The 12883-nt window shown below is 54.0% G+C and overlaps 1 protein-coding gene across 1 annotated transcript; it reads left to right on the top strand.

Moving 5' to 3' along the window:
* Window positions 1-8349: 8349 nt before the first annotated feature.
* MIND_00403200 (uncharacterized protein) lies at window positions 8350-9427 on the top strand (the record flags this gene model as incomplete). The annotated part of the gene is made up of 4 exons (XM_037360857.1): window positions 8350-8846; window positions 8901-8995; window positions 9041-9126; window positions 9218-9427. 4 exons carry the CDS (start codon window positions 8350-8352, stop codon window positions 9425-9427), a joined length of 888 nt encoding a protein of 295 aa, XP_037223742.1.
* Between the last annotated feature and the right edge of the window lie 3456 nt (window positions 9428-12883).

The following is a 12883-nucleotide window of genomic DNA, read 5'->3' as shown; positions in this document are numbered from 1 at the left end:
ATAGAATAGCCCAATGTAAATAGAAGACCGCAAGAAACCAAGTGCCGAAAAGACCAGAGTGACCAAGAGTAAGAAGTCGGAGTAAGACGGAGAGTCCGAAGGGCATTAGTAGTCAGGCCCAGGTTTCTGAGGATACTTCTTGTGAAAACTCTCGATAAGGTCAGGAGCATCCGCAATGTCGTCAGCGCCAACCCAGGAGTATTGCTCGTCAGTGTTTTCGAAACCAAGCCATTCGACATAGTAGCGGAGTCTAACTCGGCATCTCCGATCGATCTTAGAATCGACAATCTCTTTAACTTCCCATTGTTCTTCACCATCTACCTCGACCGCGGCCGGGGGCTCCGGTTCGCGATCAGGGAAGGGGTTAGGAATGGAAGTTTCGAGCTGAGATACGTGAAAGACTGGGTGAATGGCTCGCATATTTTTTGGAAGACGTAGCGTATATGAAGCAGAACTGGGTTTCGCAATGATTTCGTAGGGGCCAAGGAATTGTTCAGAGAACTTCGGAGTTGGTCGGGTCGTCCGAATGTACTTCGCCAGGACATAGACTGAGTCGCCAACTGCCAGGTCAGGTTGGGGAATCCGCTTTCGATCAGCAGTCTCCTTATACCTTTCCTGAGCAGAAGTAATTTGTTCGCGTAGGAACTCGTGAAGCGATTGAAGTTCGACAGTGTAGTCTCTAGCGGGAATGTTCGGAACGTCCAAGTCAGCATTGACCGTAAGAGTTGGATTATAACCCTTGTTAGCGAAGAAAGGTGAGATGCCCGTAGACGCGTTAGGAGCGTTGTTATAAGCAAACTCAGCTAAGGGTAAGAGTTGGTCCCAATCGTCTTGCTGGTACGAAGTGTACATGCGAATGTACTGCTCGAGGGTTTGGTTAGCACGTTCGGTTTGTCCGTCAGCCTCCGGGTGGTAGCCAGACGTATAGTGCATCTCCATGTTCAAGAGCATAGCAAGAGATCGAAAGAATGCTGAGACGAATTCTCTACCTCGGTCCGAAGTGACGTGTTCGGGGATACCGTGTTTCGAAAAGACATGGATAAGGAAAAGCCGTGCCAGCTCCGGGGAGTCGATGTGTTTATCGCAGGGAATGAAGATCGCTTGCTTAGATGCGCGGTCAACAATAACCAGGATAGTATCGTACTCGCCAGATTTGGGTAAGCCTTCAATGAAGTCCATGGAAATAGAATGCCAAGGGCGAAGAGGGACAGGTAACGGCTTGAGTAAACCGTATGGCTTGTGTCGAGGCTTCTTGTTGCGCTTGCAAAGAACGCAAGACTGAACATAGACTCGGACGAAGGTTCGGAGCTCCGGCCAAGTATAGTCGCGCCGAACTAGTTCCAAAGTACGATTCTGACCGAAGTGACCAGCCAGAATATGATCATGACGATACTGAAGTACACGTACTCGGAGTTCTTCGGACGTCCCGTTGGTTAAGGGGACGTAAATGCGACCATCAAGGCGTAAAAGCCCAGATTCGTCAAGAGTCCAGCGGTTAGAAGAGCCAGATTCAGCAGCGGTAATGCCGATGACAGCAGCCGGATCGTCACGGAGGTGCTCTCGAATGTCTTTGTGGAGTTTTTCGAGGTCCATGACAACAGTTGCGCGAAGACAAACGTCCTCGAGCAGGGTAGCCCGTAGTGATGCCGATAGTTGGTCAGAAGAAAAGATAGGACGCAAATTTTGGGGGTTAACTTGCCGGTACGTTTTTTCCCCTCTTTAGGGTAGACGTCCCATCGTCTAGTTAAAGCATCGGGCTTTCCGCCCAGGCGGCCCGGACGGAAGCGGATTGTCAAGTTGAAATGACAAAGGTATTCGGACCAGCGAACTTGACGACGCGTGAGTATCTTCGTAGAAGAGAAATACTCGAGGTTCTTGTGGTCAGTGACCACGTCGATAGGAGTCTCCGAGCCTTCAAGGTAGTGGCGCCACACTGAAAAAGCATCGAAAATAGCGAGGAGCTCCTTATCGTGAACGTCGTAGTTCAATTCGGAAGGTCCGAGGGTGCGACTTCGGAAAGCCACAGGGTGGATGTCGCCATCGTCGCCGTCAATCGAAAGAATAGACGCGATAGCATAGTCGGAGGCATCGGTCTCAACCGTGATTTGCCGACCGGGAACCCAATGGTGAAGAATGGGTGCATGAGAAAAAGCAGCCTTTAAATGATCAAAGGCCTTTTGACAATCAGAAGACCAAACCCATTTGACGTTAGTACGCGTTAGACGGGTAAGAGGGACAGTAATGTCCGAATAGCCGTCTATGAACCTCCGATAGAAGTTACAAAAGCCAAGGAAGGACTGAACGTCCTTGACTTTACGCGGGGTAGGCCAATCAACGACGGCGGCGACCTTTTCGGGAGCCATACGGAAACCGTCGGGGGAGAGGATGTACCCCAAGTACTCTGTCGTAGTGACGCTAAATTCGCATTTGGGAAGCTTGCAGTAAAGGTTGGCAGCGCGGAGTCGCTTTAGGACTTCCCGAACGTGGGCCGTATGTTGTTTCGGATCGTCCGAATAAATCAGAATGTCATCCAAATAAACAATAACGCACACGTCCAGCAAATCTGCGAACAGACTGTTGACGAAGCGTTGCCAGGCTGCAGGGGCGTTGGTCAAGCCTTCAGGTACAACTCGCCATTCGTAAGAGCCGTAGCGAGAGCGAAAGGCCGTTTTCCATTCATCGCCCTCCGCGATGCGAAGTAGGTGGTAAGCGTGCCGCAAGTCGAGTTTGGTATAGATTCGGGCCCGTCCCGGAGCGTCCAAAAGGTCAGCGATAAGAGGAAGTGGATAACGGTCCTTTTTCGTGATCTTGTTCAAACCACGATAGTCAACGCATAAGCGAAGCGAACCGTCCTTCTTTTTCGCGAAAAGTATGGGAGCTCCGTGAGTCGATTTAGAAGGGTAAATGAAGCCAGACTTAAGGTTTTTGTCCAGGAAATCCCGAAGGGCCGCGAGCTCCTTTTCAGAGAGCGAGTAGATATGGCCAATTGGAGGGACTTCACCCTGTTCGGTTTCGATGTGCAAATCGTACTCCCGATGAGGTGGTAAGTTGAAGGCTTCCGACTCAGAGAAAACGTCAGCAAACTCCCGGTATTCATTCGGAAGAGCCGAGAGGTCTTCATCAACAGACCCGGCTCGCGCCCGTGCTTCCTCCGAGGGTTGCATTCGGAGGACGTACTGAACTGTACCTTTCTGAGCGAGAACAGCAGAGAAAGCACTAGCGGAGACCAGAGAGACAAGCGGTGCGGAGATGGGGGTTTCTGATGTCGAGGGAAGGGAATAAGGAATAGGATCCGACGAAGGTGTTAAAGTTGGGTCGTGAGCCCGAGGAAGGTTGGCAGGGTGCGAGCTAGGGACAGTTCGGGGCAGATGCGGAACTTCCGAAGCAGAAGGAGCCAGAGGCTCGTGTGTCGACACAGAATCTTCAATAACTGTAGTCCGGAAAGAGATACTAGCCATCGACCAGTCAATCAACGGATTGAAGCGGTGAAGCCAGTTGTATCCGAGTACCAAATCACTGGGAGAATCAAGACGGGTGACAAAGAAGTCCAGGAGGTGCACTTCGCCAGAAGGAAACCGAATAGGCAATCGGACTTGCCGATCGATTAGAGAGAAAGAGCCGTCGAGGTATCGGAGTCGAATCGGAGCGATCGAATACGAGGAAATATGATGCGTTTCACAAGTAGACGAAGATATAAAACAATGAGAAGAGCCCGAGTCGACAAGAGTACGCAACAGGATGTTGAAACCCGAGGCTACCTTCGCTAAGTCCGATACTACCGTGGTTGAATACGGCTGGGAGAGTCCGAGAGAGAGAGGAGAAACTAGAGAGACGAGTAGATCAAGGAAAAGGGCATTAGGGGAAAGAGCGGACGCGTTGAGGACAACCTCGGAAATCGCACCTGAGTCAACGCAGCTCTGGGCGTGCGAGGAGGTATCGCCAGAGCTGCTAACTATTTTTTTGACTCGTTAGCGTTGGAGGTGTTTGCGGATTTACCGGAGGTCTCCGCGGTCGACGCTTTCCCAGAAGCCGTCTTGTTGGCCGGAATATGGGGACATTTGTCCCGCATATGGCCGTCTTCGCCGCAGTACAGGCACAACTTGTTCTTTTTGCGCCTATCCTTTTCGGCTTGACTTAGCTTCCCGTCTTTGTCGAGCACATTGGCGTAGGGTTTGGAGGTATTCGGAGAACCCGAACCCTTTCCGTTGTTGTTGCCCCTGTTGCCGTTGTTGTTGTTGCCCGAGTTGTTAGACGACGAGGAAGAACCAGAATTTCCCGAAGAGGACCGATGATTGTCCTTCTTCTTCCCACCACCCTTCTGGTTAGAATTCGAACTCTGAGCAGAGCTCGAAGAGTCGGAGCGTCCGGCATTACCAGACGTCATGCCTTCGCGTTTCTTCTCGGCTACGCGTTGCCAGTAACGGTGATCAGCTTTCTTAGCTGCCGCGCTGACGCCGAGGAGAGTAGTGTCGTATTCCATATTAAGGAGTGCATCCTTAACCCGTGGAGCCAAACCTTCGTAAAACTGAGAACGAAGGGCGACTAGACCCCAGCCAGCAAGCGAAGCAAGACGGTGAAACTCGACCAAGTATTTCGAGATGTGGTCGCCGGAGGACATACGGAGATGCCGAAGGGCAGTCTCGGCGTCACCGACGGGGTCCACAGGGCCGAAGTGGTCTTGCAGCTCTTGAACAAAAGCTGGAAAGTTGTTATGCCAGGCTGGCAAGAAGTTGGGGTCGGCGTCGTAGATGGCCGGCTCGAACCAAGCAAGTGCTGATCCCTTCAAGTACGAGAGGACGTAGATGATGCGAGATTCATCATCGGGGAAGGCGTCAGGGCGTTCAGCAAAATGCAGGTAAACAATAGCCAAGAAGGGTCTTAGCTTTGAGGATTCAGAGCCATCAAACGGGTCGGGGTTCCGAAGGTTGGATCGGGATTGCCGCTGAGTCGTTGGACGTTGCTGGCCATTGCGAATGCCAGTCAAAACGTCAATCAGGGCGGCCATACCGTTACGGAACCACTGGCGATCTTCGCTCAGATTTGAAGACGCAGAAGACTCAGGTCTTCGACCTCCACCACCTCCACCAGGACCGCCGGGGCCTCCGGGGCCACCCGGGCCACCAGGTCCACCAGGTCCGCCAGGGCCACCTCCCGGAAGGGGAGAGCCTCGGTTCGGAGGGGTATCGGGTCCTCCGCCTCCTCCTGGCCCTTCATTTCCACCCTCGGGTTCCCCACCTTCATCCCCACCGTCGCCGCCATCACCTCCCGGATTTCCCCCACCAACACCTTCGTTAGTCTCCACAATTTCGTGAAGACGGGGCGAAGTTTGAGCGTCGGCGTATTTACGGAGGGGCCGAGGGAGGAGCGATTCATCAAAAAAAATAGCATCAGATGAGTGGCGACGAGGTTGAGGCATGAAGTATGGTGGAGCGGTATTGACAGGAATGTCTTGATACCGGGGAACCGCGAATTGAGGGGGAACAATGAATTGTGTGTTTGGACCAGGAGAGGAAGAGACGTACTGAGTAGGAGAGCGCAAAATAGGTACTTGACTGAACAAGCGGGATTGACGACGGTCGGCCATAACACGGACTTGTAGGCCTTGCTCCGTATGCGAGTGTCGATCCCGAGAAGGCATTTGAACCAAAGGAGAAACCAAAGGGGGGTTGTGAGGCGCTGCGTACAGAACCGCGCGTTGGGGAGAGGGAGTCGTTGGGGAAAAGTGTCCAGACATGGCAAGGCGAGTAGTTGAGTTTCGTTATACTGTTAAGTGCCGTGCAAGAACCGAAAGGAAGTAACGGAAAGTCCGAAGCAGAACCGAGTGGCTATCACAACACTATATCGGAGTGAGCGACTACACGTCTTGCAGGCCGAAAGCAAGTCTGAACAAATACGTGAACTCCCGCGGATACGTTCGGAGAAGCCGAAGGCGATAAGGCTTAGAACGCGGGGAGGAGTCGGACGAGAGCGGAGAGCGAGGCAAGAAACGTTAATAACGAAACTGAAGTACAGGAGCGTAGAGTATGAGTATTTATACTAAGTGGTAAGCATAAGGCATATGACCTCGCAGGGAGATCCGATGTGGTCCGCAGGATCTCCCTGCGGGTTAAGTACAAAGGCATAGTAAGTAAGGGGAACGAGAAGACATACACGAGGCAAAGGAAACAAGGCGAACGCCTAAAGGATATAAGTAAACAAACGCAAGTCCAAATGGGTAAAGATCCGAGTTGATGGTCGGAGGGTCCGAACAGGTCCGAGAGAGTCTGCGTGCAGATTAACTGTTTGAAGGGAAACGCTCAGATACCTTCATCGCGTAAAAACCCTGTTGCGCTCCAAGGATAACCTCGGAGCGTCCGAAGATGCACGGGATATAACAATATGTCTATTAAGTTATGGTTTGGTGAGGGCACGCAAGGTTAGGACTTTTTCTGTCTAAGGAGCCCAATCATTCAGAAATAGCATATGAGGGTGCTGATATGGGTAAGGGGAGCATATGATGTGACAGCTCCTCACAGAGACTATATACAGAAGAATATTATAATGTCTGGTGGCTGTCCATCTGGCTGTATTGTGTGTGCAACTGCAAACAGTAGAGCAAACAGTTTGTCATGTCATATTTCATCAGTACGCAGTTGTCATATCTCTGCCTGATGGGAATAGAGAGGGCAGGATTGCAGTGTCTTATCTGGCTGATGCACATTTTAGCTGAAGGCTGGGGTCACACTGGGACTAGTGCTCCCAGACATTCTTACTGGGAGAGGGTGCCACCAAGAAATAAAGATCCAGGGGGTCCAGTCATGCCTGTGCTGTGTATAGAACACAGTGTTGCCGGAAGACACCTTTCCAATCATCAATGCATTATGCTGAGGCGAGGACAATTCCGGTGCACAGGGCTTCGGTGGTCTCTTATTGGTCGAACTTGTGGCTGATACAGTCCTTTTTCCCAGGCCCAAGAGTCTGGGGTCTGGCACAGGGCAGGCCGGCCAGAGCAGTGTAAAGCATACTGGATGGAAGCATCAAGAAGGGTTGGCGTAACATTTGTGCAGGATGAGACTGCAGAGGAGCCAGCACATGCTGGAGCGGGTGGCAGAGGATGCAGAACAGCTGCCACGCTGTTTTGTGTTGCCCTGCGCAGACATTGGCAGAAGCTGCAAAAAGCTTAAAAGGAAACTAATGCAATCGACATATGCCCACGCTGTGCGCCGAACACGGTGTCTCCTCAGATGATCGATTGGGCTGGTATATAAGGCCGGGACAGACTAGCCAGTTCACAGGGCTGGTGCATCAAAGATGTTGGCGAGGCCTGTTGTGTGTTTGGGCACATCAGCAACAGCCGGCTGTCGCTGCCCTCTGTGCCAAAGTCTCTGACGGTTTCGAACCACCGGAGACCACTGCCGAGGCCGGGTATCCGGGCCGGGCGCAGAGGCCTGTTCTCACAGCCCGTCGTTGTGCCACGCAGCTTGTAATGGCCACTTGGAAGCAGCTTTTGAAGATCTGGGTGTGTGGGAAAAACCAGTTTAGAGCTCCCAGTGGCTCAGACGGGGTCTATCAGCCCACGTTTGACACTGACTGTAACTCTGGGGAGCCTGATGCGGAAGGGAGGACACTGGAGATGCCCAGGTTAAGCAGACAATCCCTGCAAATCAAAAGTTTTCAGGAGGCTCGCGCGAGTCCTTTTGGTGTCCTTGTAAATGATAGATATTCAGTTTAGACCATTACGAGGATAGCAAAAGGATGATATTGCAGTTGTCAACATGTTGAAAGAATGATATCAGTGATATTCCTTTGAAATGATTGATGTTTTGCATTGCCGAGTCAGTAAAAAAAAACTAGGAGGAAACTTAGCAGTCTGTTCCTTATGCCTGTGCTGTGCGCTGAACACAGTGTCTCGTGGGATCATAATGTGGACTGTGCTGTGAGGTGGGACCGGCCAGATGCCACACGGGGCTGGCAGTGGTGGGTGGAGGGCTTTGACAGGGGAGACTGCGGTTGTCGAGTATGTATGTGTGGAAATCCGGTAGTGCAGACTTCCGATCGGGCGCTGCATCCGCTGGGAGCGCTAGCGCTAGCAGTTGGTGTAGGCAAAAAGGAAGGGTTCCACGACAGGATCGAACCGGCGTCTTGCGAAGGAGGGACGGCGCGTCACGTTTGTTACTTGTATCCGCTTCGTTCTCCGTGCCATGCCGGAAGCGCGTGGGAACGCCGTGCAGGGCGGCGCTCGCACGGTCGGCTAATCTCCCCGACGCGATCACCTTCCTCAGGCTGTCTTCCTCCGCAGTGCACGGTGCACCGCCCCACACCGCCTCGAGGGTCACGGTGGGGCGTGGCATTCGCCCCTTGCCTCAGGCGATGATCCTCCTCCCCGAAGACGACGGCGACGCGCACGGCGAGAAGGGCGAGGGTGGCGGGACGGGCACAGCGGCGCAGTTCGCCCCGGGCTCGCCGTACCCGTCGGCGACCGTGCGCTCGTGGGCGACGTACCCGGGCGCCGCCTCGTCGCTCTCCCCTGCCTCCGAGTACTCGACGCTCAGCCCGGCGTGGCGGAGCGCCCCGCCCGCCGCGAGCGACGGCCACCTGCCCCTCTCCCCGCATTCCCCCGCCCATTCCCATTCCCACTCGCACTCCCACTCGGCGCTGAACCTGCACCCCGTCACCGTCGTCGGGCCGGCGCAGCCCGCGTCGCTCACGCGCCCGCGCGCGGCGGTGGCGCCCGCGGCGTTCGCGCCGATGTTCCTGCTCGCGGAGGGCAACTCGCTCAAGCGCGGCTTCCCCGTGATCCCCCCGCCGTCGGGCCAGAGCCCGCACCCGTTCAGCGTGCACGACGTCGGCGAGGGGGACTGGCGCGAGTGCGTCGTCCGCCACCATGATGCTGTCATGAGTTTAACTGAGTGTTTCTGCAGGTTCCTTGATGAGCTCAGGACCGCCGCGCGCCTCACGGAGAGGGACCGCCAGAACGCGTACCGCGTGCCGATCCTGTCGATGCTGCCCGTCATCAGTGCGCCGCCCCCCTCCCAGTAGTACCCCGTGCTCACGGCCCTAGACGCCGCCATCGCGAGCGCGCTGCGGCACCACATGCAGGGCAAGAAGGCCGCGCTCGTCGCGCTGCTCGTCGACAAGTGGAACCACGTGCGTCCCTCCTTCTCCCTTCCCCCCCCCCTCTTCCGTCCCCTCCTCCCTCCCTTTCATCCCGCCCGTTGCCGGCGCTGACGCCCCGCAGCACTTCTTCCACGCGCGGTCCCTGGAAGTCATCCTCATGCGCGGGCAGTCGCGCCTCAGCGGGCAGAGCGACAAGCCCGTCCCCGGCCTCCACACGCCGCGCACCGTCCGCTTCGCCGCGCCGCCCCTCGCGGCCGCGGGCACTGGCAAAGAAGGGGACGGGGACGGGGAGAAGACGTATCGGCTGTTTGTGGTGTCGATGGTCGCGTAGCGGCGTAGGGTTACAACTTACAACGGTTTGTTTCGGAAAAAAATGTACCCACTTATTGTACCGTCTAATGTGTATGCCGCATGCGTGGCAAATCGGTCCTTTCGCGTTTCCGCGCAGGAAGTACTAACATTTTAGCAGCGTCACCGGGCTCCGAGTCCATTCGGGAGCGCCTGCTAGTAGCGCGGGATCTCTCCGCCGGGGACGCGGACCGCGGCCGTTCGCGGCGGCCCGGCGCCCATGAGCGTGAGTTTTCTGACCCTTTTGACTTTTGACTTTTGGCGCGCAGCCTGAGGACGCCGGCACACGGTGGCCATGTGTGGTCACGAGTTGCTTTGGCGGTTCTGCGAAACTGGGTTGGATCAGTTGAGGGAAAACCGCGATCGTCCGCGGAAAGGACCGCGCGGACGGGGGGAAGACCATGAAAGAAACGTATCGTGTCGGGATTCGGCTGTTCGTCGTGTCGATGGTCGCATAGGGTTTGCGTTGGACGGCCCGGGTTGGGGTCGGGAATGTAGGACTAAGTATGTACTGTAATGCCAGTGGTTATGAATGTGTACTAGTATACATGGATGATGGAGTTGGCTGCATCCGGGAAGCGCCCAAGAGCGGAATCTTGTGTGACTGCTGAAAATCCTGGGCGAATTTAGCCTGCAAGAAAAAATTTAAGGTCTGATGGCTTCTCGACATTTGGCATCCGGGCTGTAAGCCCGTGACACGCCAAATTTTTTTGGCGCCGGAGGGTGACGCGTGACTGCTGAATTGAATAAATTACTACAGTAAAAGCTGTGGCTTGCAGGCCCAGCAAAGATTAATGAATCACTCAGCAAGGTTCAAGGCAGCAGGGACTAAAAAAAATCACCGTCTTCATATCCCCATGTCTATGCCCGGGCCATGTGCTGAACATGCTGTCCCCTGAGAATAAGACAACAACTTTGGGAATGTTATAGGGCTGGGACAGTACACAGGGCTGGTTTGTATGCTCTCATACCTATTAGGGGTGGTACAAGTTACAACGGGCCTGGGTACAGGTCACACCAGAGGCATGTCCCAAGGCATCAGGCTGCCTGATGCTTTACGGGCATCAGGCAAGCCTCAGGCAGATTAACTCACTTCTGGGAGAACTTCTGGATGCTAAACCACAATTTTGAAGTAAGTGGAATGTCTGATAGCTTAGTTTGATATCAGCGATGTAGATATGCACTGACGTGCTTGCTTGCCAAATGACAGGGTTGTATCTGTAGTCGTGTGGATGTGGGCAGGCTGATCTTCGTGCGGTTGATGGCACGGCTCGTGAGGTTGATGGCACGGCTCGTGAGGTTGGGCAACGGGCAGATCCCCGGTCGGTTATCTCCATGATCTTCGTGAGGTTGTCCGCATCACACTAAAGTGACAACTGACAGCTGTTGTCACACCACGGTGACGACAGCTGTCATTCTTTTTTGCTTCTTTCCTCCATCTCGTCCCCCACATTCTCGCCGTCGTCGACGACGACGCTCGCGTGTATCCAGCCAGGTATGGTCTTACTGACGTGCTTTCCCGCCCTTACTCATTTCTTTATGGCAGAGTTTTCCGCTCTCCTGTAGGATGTACGGCAACTACGAGGATCCATCCAGATGGAATGGCGACGCTTCTTGGATGGGAACTGTCAACGGAGCTGAACGTGGCATACCGTGGTGCAAGAGTCATTCAGTGTCTAACGTGTTCTTACCACCTGACCGTGTATGTAGGGAGCAATGGCAGTTGCTGTCAAGCTCCATTGGCCTGGAGCACACGTTTCCCGGACCAATGGACGCGTCTCCACCCCAATTCCCTGATTTGCGGTTTGCTCCGCTGTTCCAATCTGGACCAGCTGATGCCTACACCGGGGCCGAACCCTATCCCTCGTTTTCGACGGCTGGACGAACGCTAATGACGCCCGGGCATCTGGATAACCGGTGCGCAGCCGCTTTTGCATTTCTCATGTTACTGACCAGCTGGTGCAACACAGGTTTGCAGCTTTTGAACAGGATTTGTCTTCCTCCACGCACACCCAATCGATGGAGCTTTTCTATGATAGGTGCGTGATGCGCTGTTTTGATTTCCTTTGTATCGACCAATATCAGAGCAAGCACCATATCCCGCTGGTCGTCGACTGACCCCTTTGACTGGGATTGTGCGTCCACTTTTGCATCATCAACAAGGTGTGTTTTGTCTGTTCCCCGGAACCATCTCACATCCCGCAGATCAAGCAGCCCACCAGCGTACGAGCCGCCTATCATGCCTACTCACGGCTTGAGGTATGACTGTTGTGTGCCTTTGTTCTCTCTTATTCCCCTGGCAGTATTCCCTCTCCGCTCCCACCTGATCATCAGGCCCGCCCCACGAGACGTGCTCGTGGCCGTGGAAAGCGGCCGGCGGCAGTCGATCCATTCACCTGCGGCAATATCTTCGAGCTTGACTGGAAGCCCTCGGACCGGGTTTGGCTCGACGAAGGAATCCACTCCGAATATGTCGAATTCCCGCAGGGTCTCAAGCTGACCAGCCACAAAACAATATATCGACTTGAACGCGTCCATGGCATCCCGTCCGACTTCCCACACCCCGAAATCGACGGGCAACACCAATCTGTGGAGGCGTGATGGCATGTGAAGCGCTGGACCCGAGTTTCATCAACAAGGAGCAGCGCGACCTTGACCCCCAATCCCCGTACCCGTCTCATTCAGGCAACTCTTCGACAACACGAACAGCAAGATGATACTGAGGTTGGCCGAGCCGTCAGGTAGCTTCCGCTTTTCCTGTCTCTTTCACGAATTATTTCTCAACAAATTTGCTAGTTTTTCGCGTTCGTTGGAACATGTATACTGTCATGCTATTCTTGCTGATGGGACTCGTTGCAAAGGGACTGTGAGCACCGTTTCGGCGCTTAAGCAGGTAATATCTCCGGTTTGCACTCACAAGTTCTGACCAGTATCCTTGCAGCGTGTGCATGGCAAAATCTATGGACTGCAATGTAATAATAGTAGCGCACCTGTTAGCATAGGCTCAGTCCACTCGTCCGCGCCAATTCCCGGTGAGGTTGACGACAAGATTCTGCATGCGGCGGAACGATGAGAAAGTCTTAGAGGATGAGGATTACGAGGAAAAGTGTGCGATGGTGTGTAGTTTACGAGGGTTCTCTGGGAACTGTCGAGAATGTGGTATGTTGCCCATCTTTCTTGCGTACTATTGATCGATACCTTGTAGACTTCAATCATTTCAGAGACGGCAAGCCCTTTACCGCGATGTTGTACCACGTACCATGCATGGCAAAGCTCACCATCTATTGCCCTGTCGAGCTATCATACCGCGACGAGACCAAGTTTCAAGACTTGGTTCGGTGCTTCATTGTCGTTCCCGATCCGGAAAAGCCACACAAACATGTCTGCCCGATTGGGTCAAAATGTCCGTGTACGGTCGGCGAGAAATACAAAGAGGTGG

The sequence above is a fragment of the Mycena indigotica genome, assembly GCF_014461135.1.
Source record: "Mycena indigotica strain 171206Taipei chromosome Unknown Mind.scaff0003, whole genome shotgun sequence".
Lineage (NCBI taxonomy): Eukaryota > Fungi > Basidiomycota > Agaricomycetes > Agaricales > Mycenaceae > Mycena > Mycena indigotica.
Note: the sequence above shows the minus strand (reverse complement) of the source record. Positions and strands in the feature narration are given on the sequence as shown.